The sequence below is a fragment of the Phascolarctos cinereus genome, unplaced genomic scaffold (genome assembly GCF_003287225.1).
Source record: "Phascolarctos cinereus isolate Bilbo 61053 unplaced genomic scaffold, phaCin_HiC Scaffold_726;HRSCAF=1367, whole genome shotgun sequence".
Classification (NCBI taxonomy): Eukaryota; Metazoa; Chordata; class Mammalia; order Diprotodontia; family Phascolarctidae; genus Phascolarctos; species Phascolarctos cinereus.
Window position 1 is genome coordinate 407,121,337 of NW_027556098.1, and position 12,394 is coordinate 407,133,730.

Sequence of the window (12,394 nt, forward strand, 5' to 3'; positions counted from 1 at the left end):
CTCTACTATTCCTTCCCCATCCCTAGCCTTTATTTTTTTCCTCACAGGTAGTTACAATCCACTCCTGCGTACCCATGCTACCTTTTCTTTGTGATTTCCTTTCCAAGATTTGTAGAAGTAGCTTATTCCTAGCCACCCTAAAAATCCTTAAAAGTTATGGAATCATAGCTTTTTAGTACTGGACCTTGGAGGTCATATACCCCATGGAACAAATAACATAATCCATGGCCCAAGGACTCCCAGGCTCTGACCTCACATGGGCTGGGTTTGATCTCAGGGACTGACCTGAAACTTCTTTCTCTCTTTATTCATTATGCTCCCCTCCCCCCACATAGCATTTACTCTGAGAAATCTCTGACTACAGCTCATGTCTTTAGTTTTGTAAATGTGGATAACAGGATTTCCAACTTCTGTATAAGCATTCAAGGTAACAAATGTATAGCCAGTAGAGGACAACCTTTATTTCACTCCACACACACACTAAGAAAAAAAAATGCAAAAGTTGCAAAAGGTTTACAGAAATGTATAAACAGATTTAAAAAATATATATATATATATATATATATATATATATCATGCACTTAGAGTAGTTCATAAGCAATAAACACAATTATCTTCTATCTTTCTGGCAGATCTCAACTTTTCCACCAGGGCCCTAGAAACCTTCAAGGTATTGACACAAAAAATGGAATGAAACTTGAGGTTGCCAGGGGGACAGCAGCCACAGGCTTCTACAAAATTTCTCCCAAACTTGTAGTGCCATCCTGTGGTTTGAACTTCCCCAGAAGGCAAGCATATTGGGGGACTACTGGACAGGCAAGCCTGTACTGTCTAAATAACTAATGATAATAGTGTGAAGTAAAGGCCAGGGGTTCTGCTCCACCATATTGTAGATTTAGCTTCTTATTAATCCCCCAGCTATGGGGCCAATGGACAAACTTTTCATTATAAGAGGCATTCTGCTTAGGAACATCATTCTGTTCTCTAAAAGACCAGATTCCCAAACTCTCAAACTTGGAGTTTTTCAAGAGACAGTTCCCCCAATTGGTACTGCCCAAGAAATCTCCCTTTTATGACTAAAAGACTGAATGGTGAGACCACCATGACTAGGAAATCAAAATCCCACCTCCTCCATAGAAGAGATGAGTGTCCACAAACACCCTCAAGGCCCATGGGATGATCAAATGCTCCTGTCCCAGGGCAGCCATTTATGGGTGTCAGTGAGGGTAAGGGACAGTGTACCCCTTTCCCAGGATACCGATCCACTTTTGGCTCTCCTGCCATCTCAGAATCTTGAAGACAAGAGAAAAGGAGTCCTCAAAGGGTTGATCAATTCTATGACTCGCCTTTTTATATTAGCCAATCAACAAATATTTATTAAATACTTAGCACGGTGCTTGGTATATGTTAAACACTTTATCAAGGTTTATTGAATTAATGAAATATATAATATGTGCTAGGCAGTGGGGATACAATAAAAATGTCCCCGCCTTCACAAAGCTTTCATTTTATGGAGGGAGGAGCATATACACATATGTAAGTAAATACAAAATACAGACAGGGTGTTTGTTTGGGTGGGGAGGCTACCAGCAGCTGGGATTTGGGGCGGGAGGGCAGAAAAGGCCTTGAACTGATCTTGGAAAGATTTTACGAGGTGGAAGTAAGAAGGGATGGCATTGCAAGAAGGGGGACAGCAGGTCCAAAGACTTGGAGGAGGAAGATAGAGTACTGTGTGTTTGAGATGAGTAGGGGATGTGCAGGCAAATGTTTAAGAGCCAGCTCTCTACCAATTCACAGAGCTTTTTTTTTTTAAAAAAAAAGTTTAGTCTGCATTATTAACATTTTATCCATCATGTCCTTAAGTCTAGATAATCATCGAAGCAATAAATCAAGCTGAAATTTGTGGCAAGGGCCAAATATAAACTCTTCTGTTTGGCATTTAAAACCCTGCATGATCTTGCCCTCATTCAGGGGCTATCTTTTGTCCTCAGCAAGGTGCCAGTGTCACCCTGCGGGGAGAAGCGTGGCCATCCAGGAGTCTGAGTAAACACTCACTGTCCAGTAGGCTCATCACGTTGATCAGGGAATGGCCCCTACTCCACAATAACCATGAGAAATGGTAATAATCATTGACAAAGAGCCATTTCTAGGTTGCAGAGCATCTTATCTATCTCATTCAATTGGTCATTTCCTTCACTGATATGGATTGCAATCCATCCATGCCTGTCCATCTTGTGCCACCCTTGGTCCGTGGCCTCCCCCAAAACTGACCCCCACCTACTCCCCAAACCACAGGAGGGCCAGTGGAACACTCTGGTTAAGAAGGGTCAGGAAGGATCAGAGGCAGGATCAGAGCTCTTAGCCCAGCACTCCATCTATGCTGCCTGGCCAGGGGAAATGCTTCCCAGGTCTTTCTAGGATGGAGGCATCTTATTTTCCAGCCCTTCTTTCTCTTCAGTTGCTCTCCTTAAAGAGGCAATATGTTGACATGAGGAGAAGGCTCTGAGTCAGACAACTTGGGTTTGCCTCCCCATTGTGCTGGTCACTGTCTCTGTCACCTGGGCTAGGTCACTTAGCTTCCACACCTATCCAGTGAGGTACTTGGACCAACTACATACACTTCTGGGCTCCCCTCCCATTCAAATCTGTGATTCAAAGTCTTCTTCCCCCAATATTGAAACCTTGTGGATAAATGGGAATTCATTCTCTCATGGACAAGCCTTTCTAAAGTGTGGAACTATGGGCTAGGCATGGGAATGAAAGAAGAGACTATTTTCTGTTGCTTTCCATCGAGTTTATGGAATCACTTAGCATTTAGGATCTTTACATAAATGCTAATGAGGACTAAGATGTAACTGGAATACTTACCAAAGTGTCTGATAGGTGGGGGTTAGAAATCTGGGCTCCAGTTGCCACACTTTCTCCCTGGTTCTTTCTTCCTCTTCATTTGTTGCCTCATCAGCCTCACTTTCCCAGGGTCTCAAAAGCAAGACCCCCCCCATTCTGTAGGTCTTCAGCCCATCCCTCAAGGCTCAGCACAAGCTGAGATCATATCAAATATCAAAGGAAGGGCTGAGGCCAAGATGGAGAAATTTGAACAACCGAGCCGAGGTCCTCTGGTCCTCTAGCTCCATCATTCTTTCCATTGCCCCACTTTGCTGCCTCCTACACATGTAGGAATGTATAGAAGTCAGAGCCAATGAGGACACAGCCTTATCTCAGGCAAGAACCAGTGGAAGTCAACTGTTGCCTCCAATTCTTCAGAAAGTTAGCAGCAAGAGGTTCACCAATGGGAAACTGAGCAGGAGGAAGTGGGTGGGGGCAGGAAGACCCAAAGGGCCAGGTGCTTTCAGGAGGCACCAGTGAGGAAAGACAAGACATAGATTAAAAAGTCAAGGGAAGTGAAAGTCTGTGAAGTCATTCTGTTTGGGGAGAAATGAATGGAGTCAGGAGTCTCCCCTTCTCCCAGACCCTCGTGCCCCTTAGACTTGTTGTTGTTCAGTTGTTTTCAGTTTTGTCCAACTCTTTGTGACCTCATTTGGGGTTATCTTGGCAAAGATACCGAGTGGTTTGCCATTTCCAGATGAGGAAACTGAGGCAAACAGGGTTAAGTGACTTGCCCAGGGTCACACAATTAGGAAACGTCTGAGGCCAGATTTGAGCTCAGGAAGATAAGTCTTCTGAATTCCAGGCCAGGCATTCTATCCACTGCGCCACCTAGCTTCCCGTTTGATTCTATGTGACTCCATGGATATTGATTTTCTTGGCAAAGATACTGGAGTGGTTTGCCATTTCCTTCTCCAGGGTGTTCCCACTTAACAGGTGAGGAACTGAGGCAAATAAAGGTTAAGTGACTTGTCTAGAGTCACCCATCTAGTAAGTGTCTGAGGCTGCATTTGAATTCAGATCTTCCTGACTCTAGGCCCAGTGTTCTATCCACCACACCACCCAGTTGCCTCCTTAGACCTGAGGTGTCTCTAGTTCTCCATATCAATATCATTAAGAACAATTATTGACTGTGCTTTGGGATAAATACTAAGCTCGAGCTACTATATGAATTATTGCATATCTCGGGGGAGAATACACCTTGGGTTCCCCAGAAAAAACTTCCTCTGACCTCCATATCCTTCCCTCTTCTGCCAGAGAGTGACAGGAAGTGATTCTTGTAGCATTTCTTAACTTCATAAATTTCCCTCCAAAAACTCTGGAGGGAGAGAAAGGACACAATGTCTTGCATAAGCTGCAGTCTATTTTTTCATCCCAGACTCTTAAAATCTTGTTTCATTTGCAAGACACTGGCATTCCCCCGGCTTCTTCCCAGTCTCTTGACTCTAATACATACTGTGAACGTGAGCACCTGGTTACGCTTGAAGGAAAGGAGAGGGAGCTAGCAAAGTCCTAACCATGTCGTCCCTCTTTTTTTTTTTTTTGAGTAGAGAACATCTTGTTCTCTTACTTTTTTAAATTAATTTATTTTGAATTATCAACAATTACTTCCATAAGCTTTTGAGTTTAAAAGTTTTTTCCCACTCCCTCACAAGCTCCCTCCCCAAGACGGCACACAATCTGATATAGGCTATACATATACATTCCTATTAAACATTTTCACATTAGTAATGTTGTAAGTAAGAATTAGAACCAATAGGAGGACCCACCAGAAAGAGGAAACAAAACACAACAGAAGAAAAAAAAATAGCAAATATGCTTCGATCTGCATTCAAACTCCATAGCTCTTTCTTCTCTATGGATAGCATTTTCCATCATGAGGCCTTATGAGATGTCTTAGATCCTTGTATTGCTGAGAAAGGTTCAGTCTAGCAATATTAGTCATCGCACAATGTGGCTGTTACTATGTACAATGTTCTCCTGGTTCTGCTCACTTCACTCAGCATCAGACCATACAAGTCTTTCCAAGTTTTTCTGAAGTCAGCCTGTTCATCATTTCTTATAGCACAACAGTATGCCATTACATTTATATACCACAACTTGTTCAGCCATTCCCCAATTGATGGCATCCCTTCAATTTCCAATTCTTGGCCACCACAAAAAGAGCTGCTATGAATATTTTTGTGCATGTGGGTCCTTTTCCCATTTGTATGATCTCTTTGGGATATAGACCTAGAAGTGCTATTGCTGGGTCAAAGGGTATGCACATTTTTGTAGCCCTTTGGGCATAGTTCCAAACTGTTCTCCAAAATGGTTGGATCATTTCACAACTCCACCAACAATGCATTAGTGTTCCGATTTTCCCACATCTTCGCCAGCATTTATCATTTTCCTGTTTTGTCACATTGGCCAGTCTGATAGGTGTGATGTGGTACCTCAGAGTTGTTTTGATTTGCATTTCTCTAATCAATAGTGATCTAGAGCATTTTTTCCTATGACTATAGATGGCTTTAATTTCTTCATCTGAGAACTGCCTGTTCATATCCTTTGACCATTTATCAATTGGGGAATGGCTTGTATTCTTATAAATTTGACTTAATTCTCTATATATTTTATAAATGAGGCCCTTATCAGAGAGACTGGTTGTAAAAATTCTTTCCCAATTTTCCACCTTCCTTCTAATCTTGGTTGTATTGGCTTTGTTTGTCCAAAAACTTTTCAATTTAATGTAATCAAAGTTATCCATTTTGCTTTTCATAATGTTCTCTATCTCTTGTTTGGTCATGAATTCTTATGTTCTCCATAAATCTGATAGGTGAACTATTCCTTGCTCTCCCAGTTTGCTTACAGTATCAGCCTTTATATCTAAGTCCTGAACCCATTCTGACTTTATTTTGGTATATGGTGTGAGATTTGGGTCTATGCCTAGTTTCTGCCATACTCTTTTCCAGTTTTCCCAGCAGTTTTTGTCAAAGAGTGAGTAATTATCCCAGAAGCTGGGGTCTTTGGGTTTATCAAATAATAGATTACTAGAGTCATTGACTACTGTGTCTTGCATACTTAACCTATTCCACTGATCCACCATTCTATTTCTTAGCCAGTACCAAGCAGTTTTGATGATTGTTGCTTTATAATACAATTTAAGATCTGGAATGGCTGGTCCATCTTCCCCTGCATTTCTTTTCATTAGTTCCCTTGATATTCTGGACCTTTTGTTATTCCAAACATGTCATCCCTCTTAAGCCTTCCCTCTTCCTGTCTTCCACATAGATACCAACTTGTTTCAGCATTTAGTAGTTAGGGAATAGGCTTGCTGGTAGCTAATGACATTTCTCTTCTTGATATGAAGTTGTCTGATTTCTTTGGTACTCTAGCCCCAACCACTGACTTCCCTCCAGTCTCCAGTGAAGAGGTGGTTCCTGCCAAGGTCAAGGCCAAGGCCAATCTCTCTACTTGCTCTCTGGATGTCTTCTTATTCGGTCTCCTCTGGGAGCTTGCCTCTTAGATTATCCCCTCTTTCTTTCTTACCTTTAGTCTTTTTTGATGTGCTACTCTTCCTCTGATGCCTGCAAACATGCCCAGATCTCCCACATACTTAAAAATAACCTTCACTTGACTATAACATCCCCTCAAATTAGGGCTCTGTATCTCTCCCTTTCACAGCCAAAACCCTAGAAAAATCTGCCTACATGGATCACATCTCCTTCTTTGCTTCTTCTCCACACCTCACAATCTGATTTCCTCCCCCATCGCTCAGAGACACATCTTTCAAGGTTGCCAAAGCTACCTTCTCTTCCTGTGCCTAGCATACAGTAGGCAGTTGATAAATACTTGTTAAATTGAATTGTGATGCACTGATACTCCCTCTCATTTTCCCCCTAGATTTGCCATTCTCCCTGAGCCTTACAGTTCAGACCAACAGCCCTTTCCAATGGTTGTCTCCCTCCCATACTTGCCTTCCCTAACTCTTGCTCTCTACTGGCAGAGATTCCACATAAATCAATTCAGCATGTATTAAGTACCTACTTACCATGTATCAATTGTGTATTAGTTTCACAACATCATGCTTGCACAGATAATCAGTGATGCTTTCAAGCTTTCCCCGGTCACCAGTGGAGTAAAGCAAAGCTGTGTGCTTGCTCCCATGCTTTTTAACATGATGTTTTCAGCAGTGTTGTCAGACGCCTTCAATGAAGATGAAAACGGCATCAAGGTCAGCTACTACACTGATGGTAAATTATTTAACTTGAAAGACTACAAGCCAAGACCAAAGTGGAGGGAGAATTGGTGCATGATTTTTTGTTCACAGATGACTGTGCACTCAATGCAGCCTCTGACACTGAGATGCAACAAAGTATAGACTGATTCTGTACTTGTGCTTGTACTAATTTTGGCCTAACAATTAAGAAAAAGGAAACACAGGTGCTCCACCAGCCACTGCTGCTGCACCATCCATACTGGGAACCATTGGTTACAGCAAAGGGAGAGATTTCAAATGCTGTGAATAAGTTCACTTACCTTGGCAGTATACTTTCCAGGGGTGTACACATTGATAATGAGGTTGATGCACACATTGCCAGAGCTAGCTCAGTGTTTAGGAGGCTCCGAAGGAAAGTGTGGGAGAGAAGAAGTATTAGACTGACTACCAGAGTGAAGGTCTATGGAGCCATTGTGCTGACTTCAGTGTTGTATGCCTGTGAAACCTGGATGGTATACTAGTGCCATTCCAGAAAACCGAATCGCTTCCATTTGAATTATCTTGGGAAGATTCTGAAGATCACCTGGCAGGATAAGGTACCAGAAACTGAGGTCCTTTCTCCACCTAAACTGCGAAGCATTCAAACTCTACTGCAGAGAGTGCAACACTGATGGACTGGCCACGTTGTTCAAATGCCAAACGGACGTTTGCCTAAAAGACTGTTTTACGTAGAACTCACACAGGGCAGGCACTCACATGGTGGTCAGGAGAAGTGATACAAGGACATTGTCAAGGTCTCTCTGAAGAACTTTGGAATTGGTTGTGAGACATGGGAGACACAGGACCACCCAGCATGGCATGCCCTCATCAGAGAAGGCGCTGTGCTCTAGGAGTAAAACAATTACAGCAACTCAAAAGAAACAAGGTTTAGAGCCATCTCCACTGCAAATGTTCATGTGGACTGGTTGTGCTTGACCCGTGGCAGAGCCCTCCTGAGCTCTTAGTGACCTAATCAGCCGCAGTCAGACACACTGTACCTTGACCCCAGCATAGTAATGTCATTACAATCCTCTTCTAGCATGAAGGATAACAATGTCAGGCACTGTGCTAGGTGCTGGGGATTTGTTTTCGTCATGTCTGACTCTTCATGATTCCATGTGGGGTTTTCTTGGAAGAAATACTGAAGTAGTTTGCCATTTCCTTCTCCAGGTCATTTTACAGATAAGGAAACTGAGACAAACAGGGTGAAATGATTTGCCCACGGTCACACAGCTTGGAAGCGTCTGAGGCCAGATGAGATGAGTCTTCCTGATGCCAGGTCTGGCATTCTGTGCAGTATGGCACCACCTAGTGGCCGGGCTGAAGATGCAAAGCATTCCCTACCTTGGAGGAGCCTGCACTCTCTCTCTCTCCCAAGGGAAACAATGCAGACACAGTAAATACAAAATAAATACATGTACTGAGGGGAAGCCTTCCTGGCTAAGGGGCCAAGGAGGGCCTCATAGATGACCTGGCGTGGAGTATGCTTTAAAGAGGTAGAGGGGAGAATGGTGTGCACTCCAGGCATGAATGGGAGGTTGGGGGTCAGGGTAGATTGGATGGAAGAAGGCCGTGGGCTACAACGGGAAAATGAGCTGGCTTGGACTCAGAGAACTTGAGTTCAAATCCCACCTTCAGTGCTTACCACCTCTTGATCGTTGGGCCAAGCCAGTTAGTCAACTCTGGCCTCAGTTTCTGATGTCCAGCCCTTCATTCTATCTTCTCTCAGAGCCCAGTAGTTTTACCTTCTATTCCTTTACTTCCACCACCACCCCTATTCAAACCTCCTACATAAATTGGGGAAGGAAGAAAGACATCATTCTCAGTTACTCTCTCTACCAAGTTTATTTGTTTAATTTAGCTTTTATGATTTTACATAAATGTTAATGAGGATCTGGATTTCATTGGAGAAGCAGAAACTCACTGAAAAAATGAGTTGGGGAGCTGGGTTCTCTCCCACATCCCTGGAGGCTACAGGGGCACCAGGAGGGAACAGGTGGTACTGCCTATATGGAGCTAACCCTCCACCCAAGTCAGTGACAAACTCTAGAAATACCCTTTTTCCCAATACTAAGATACTGGACAGTTTTCCAGGTTGCTGTTCTTGTCTTTTTACCCCCCCTCAAAAGGCCCCAAAGCACCCTATTAATTATTCCACCCTGCCCCCTCCCAGAAATGGATGGAAACAATGGATTTTTGCCACAAGTGGGAATTGAGAAAAGATTCCTTTAAAAGCCGACTATGTCTGACCCCCTCAGATCAACACACTTTGGCTGGTCTGTGCCAAGTTATTCCTAAAATTATAGGAAAATTGTATCCCCAGTGGGCTCCTCCCTGCAAATTTCCCATCTCCCACCCACTTTACTCTATCCCATCCCTGCCCCTCTAGCCCTAGCAGTGCCTTCCTTTGCCAGAGAGCTCAGCTCGCCCTCTTATCCCCATCTTTCACTCCCACTCCATGGCCTTGACTCCGTGTTCCCTCTTTTAGCTATTGGACAGTTCCTTCTCCTGTCCTTTCCTTTGTATTCCTGACCCATTTTTTCCCCAAAGACCTGCAGCCTCCATCACACTCCTGAACAACCTGTGGAAGTCCCTCTGGAAGCCAGATGACGAGAAGTAGAAGACCAGGGGATCAACACAGGAGTTCAGGGTGCTGAGCAGCAGCACATACCCACGCCATCTGGGACTCTTGCCCTGGATATAGCCGACGATGTGGGATGCGTTGTACGGGCCAAAGCAGAGTAGAAAATTGAGCATGGTGGCCCCTAGCAGCCCTGCCACCCTTTTTCTCCTCTTCCAGCTGCCCCCCTTGCTCAGGATCCACACCATTCGACCATAGCAATAGCTGGCAATAACCAGCGGGACCCCAAAGAGGACCATGGCTATCTCGAGCCTGACAGGCAGCACAATGGCCAACTGGTTTTCCCTAAAATCCAGGTAGCAAGTCCGATTGGTTTCTTGCTTTTGGAAAGTGTCCCCCAAATGTTCAGTAACATAGACCACGCTGCAGTGGGCGCCTGCCAACAGCCAGCAGCCAATACTGACCAAGCCAGCCTGGCCAGCTCGTGGCTGCGTCTTATACCACAGAGGGTAGGCCACCCCCAGGAATCGCTCCACACTCACCGCTGTGAGGGTGAGGGAGGTAAGGTAGATGGTGGTAAAGAAAAGAAAGCCTGAAAGGGGGCATAAGATGAAGGGCAGAGGCCAGTACATGCTGCTTGCTGCCTCCACCATCCGGAAGGGCAGGAAAACTAGCAAGAGCACGTCAGAGATGGTCAGGTTGAGCAGAAGGACATCCACAGCCACAGGGCGACGCCTCAGTTTACCCACAAAGATAATCAGGGCCACCAGGTTGAGGGGAAGGCCAGTGAGGAAGGTGAAGAGGTAGACAGAGAAGTAGAGCCAGTGGCTGCCAGGGAAGTAGCCCTCAACTGCGTTCTTGTCCATGGTGGTGTCTGGTGGGGAGGGAAAGAAAAGGATTCAGAGTGGAAAAGCCTTCTGGGTAACAAATGGAATGCTGGACTTGGTATCAGGAAGACCGCTTAGAGCTGTGTGGCCAAGAACAAGTCACCCGACCTCTCTGTGCCTCAGTTTCCTTACATGTAAAACGAAGGGAAAGGACTCCCAAGTCCTTTCCCGATCTAAACCTATGATCCTACAGTGCTATGATCTTCTGTAGCTTCCGATCTCTCATCCCCCTCCCTACCTTCATGCTCCCTTCACTAGCCTTGTAAACTGTTTCTGTGAAAACTTACTTTTCTCTCCTCTCCTTCAAGGCATCAGAACGTGCTTTCTCTTTTTTTGCCCCTTCTCTGCTTCCCTTGATCCTTAGTCCTCCCAGCTGTCCAGGGTTGTCCCTCCTCCAGGGGCTCCCCTCGTGCTCCCCTACTCACCTTGCCCCAGCCTGTTCCTTTCCAGCATCCGAGTGTCCCCTCCCTCCACTAGGACTGTCAGAGCAGGCAGGGTGCTTAGCTACTTATCTCTTGGGTACCATAAACACTGAGCAGTGAGGTCACTGTTCAGTGGCAATACAAGAGGTACTTTATCTCTTAAACTGAGAGATGGAAATATGCAAACAGGCAGTCAAATTTCAGAGCTCGGAGTCTGAGCCCTCCTGGGGAGGGTGGAGAGACTTTGTCCATGGCCTGAATGGACTCCCCCAAGGGACACTTTTCAGGGGCTTAGGTCACAGATGCTCCCACCTGATTCTTGAAAAGAGCAGAAAACTTCAGACTTATTCCATTGTGCTCAGGTCCCCCTGCTCTCCAAGACCATTTCCCCTTGTCTTAGGGGATTGTTTCCCCTTGTCTCCCAGTAGTGGCCAAAGCATCTTACTCTTGCCACCATTATTTCTACCCTCTGGTGGCCACATGAGAGGACACCCTGTCTGGTGCATTTCCTCTCACTTTCTCATTTCTCCTGGAGGCTTTCTCCAGTGACACTTGTCCTCTCCCACCTTCCATCTTCTGCTTAGAGTTCACATTCCCAAGTCCTTCCTGAGGGCAGGGGCTATTAGGGCATGATAGCTATCTCGAGGTACTTGAGGGGCTGTCACGTGAAAGAGGGTCAACACCTGTTCCCCGTGGCTCTTCCAGGAGCGAGGAGTCAGGGAGGCAAAGAGGCAGACATAGATTCCAGAAAACAAGGAAGAAAACTTGCTAGAATTTAGAATTGTCTGAGTCTAGAGTCAGACCCTGAGAAGGTAAGAAGCATTCCCCCCCCACCCCACCCCTCACCCCCCGCCAGCTCTGGAGGCTGGATGATGGTGTGTTGAGGATGTCAGAGCTGATGCCCATTTGGGCCCCCTCAAAGGCTCCTGTCCTGGCTATGAGGCTGTGCCCACTCCTCACCTCCTCCCTCCCCCCAAAGTGTTTCTGTGCATGTCTGAGGTGAATGAGAAAGGACCAAGGGGTAACAGTCAAATGGTCTCAAGGGAGGAGGTTACCTCTTGTTTTGTTGTTGTTTTTGTTTTTGGCTAGGCAGTGGGGTTAAGTGACTTGCTCAGGGACACACAGCTAGTAGGTGTTATATGTCTGAGGCTGGATTTGAACTCAGGTCCTCCTGACTCCAGGGCCAGTGCTCTATCCACTGCACCACCTAGCTGCCCCCAAGGTTACCTCTTTCCATGCCAGGCTCTTCTCCCGTTTGTCAGGTTCTGCCTCCTCCATGGGCTCTTCGTGATTTGAAAGGAGGCTGAAGCTCAATCCCCGGTGGGACGGGCAGAGAATAGCCAGCAGGCGAGTCCCCTTGAGGCTGAGCTGTGGTCCCTGC

The 12,394-nt window shown here is 45.5% G+C and overlaps 1 protein-coding gene across 1 annotated transcript; it reads right to left on the reverse strand.

Annotated features, from left to right (window-relative positions):
• Nucleotides 1–8,949: 8,949 nt before the first annotated feature.
• FFAR3 (free fatty acid receptor 3) lies at nt 8,950–12,331 on the reverse strand. The gene is made up of 2 exons (XM_020977487.2): nt 12,241–12,331; nt 8,950–10,578 (listed from the first exon to the last, which is right to left on the reverse strand). Exons 1-2 carry the CDS (start codon nt 12,248–12,250, stop codon nt 9,608–9,610), a joined length of 981 nt encoding a protein of 326 aa, XP_020833146.1. The 5' UTR covers nt 12,251–12,331; the 3' UTR covers nt 8,950–9,607.
• Between the last annotated feature and the right edge of the window lie 63 nt (nt 12,332–12,394).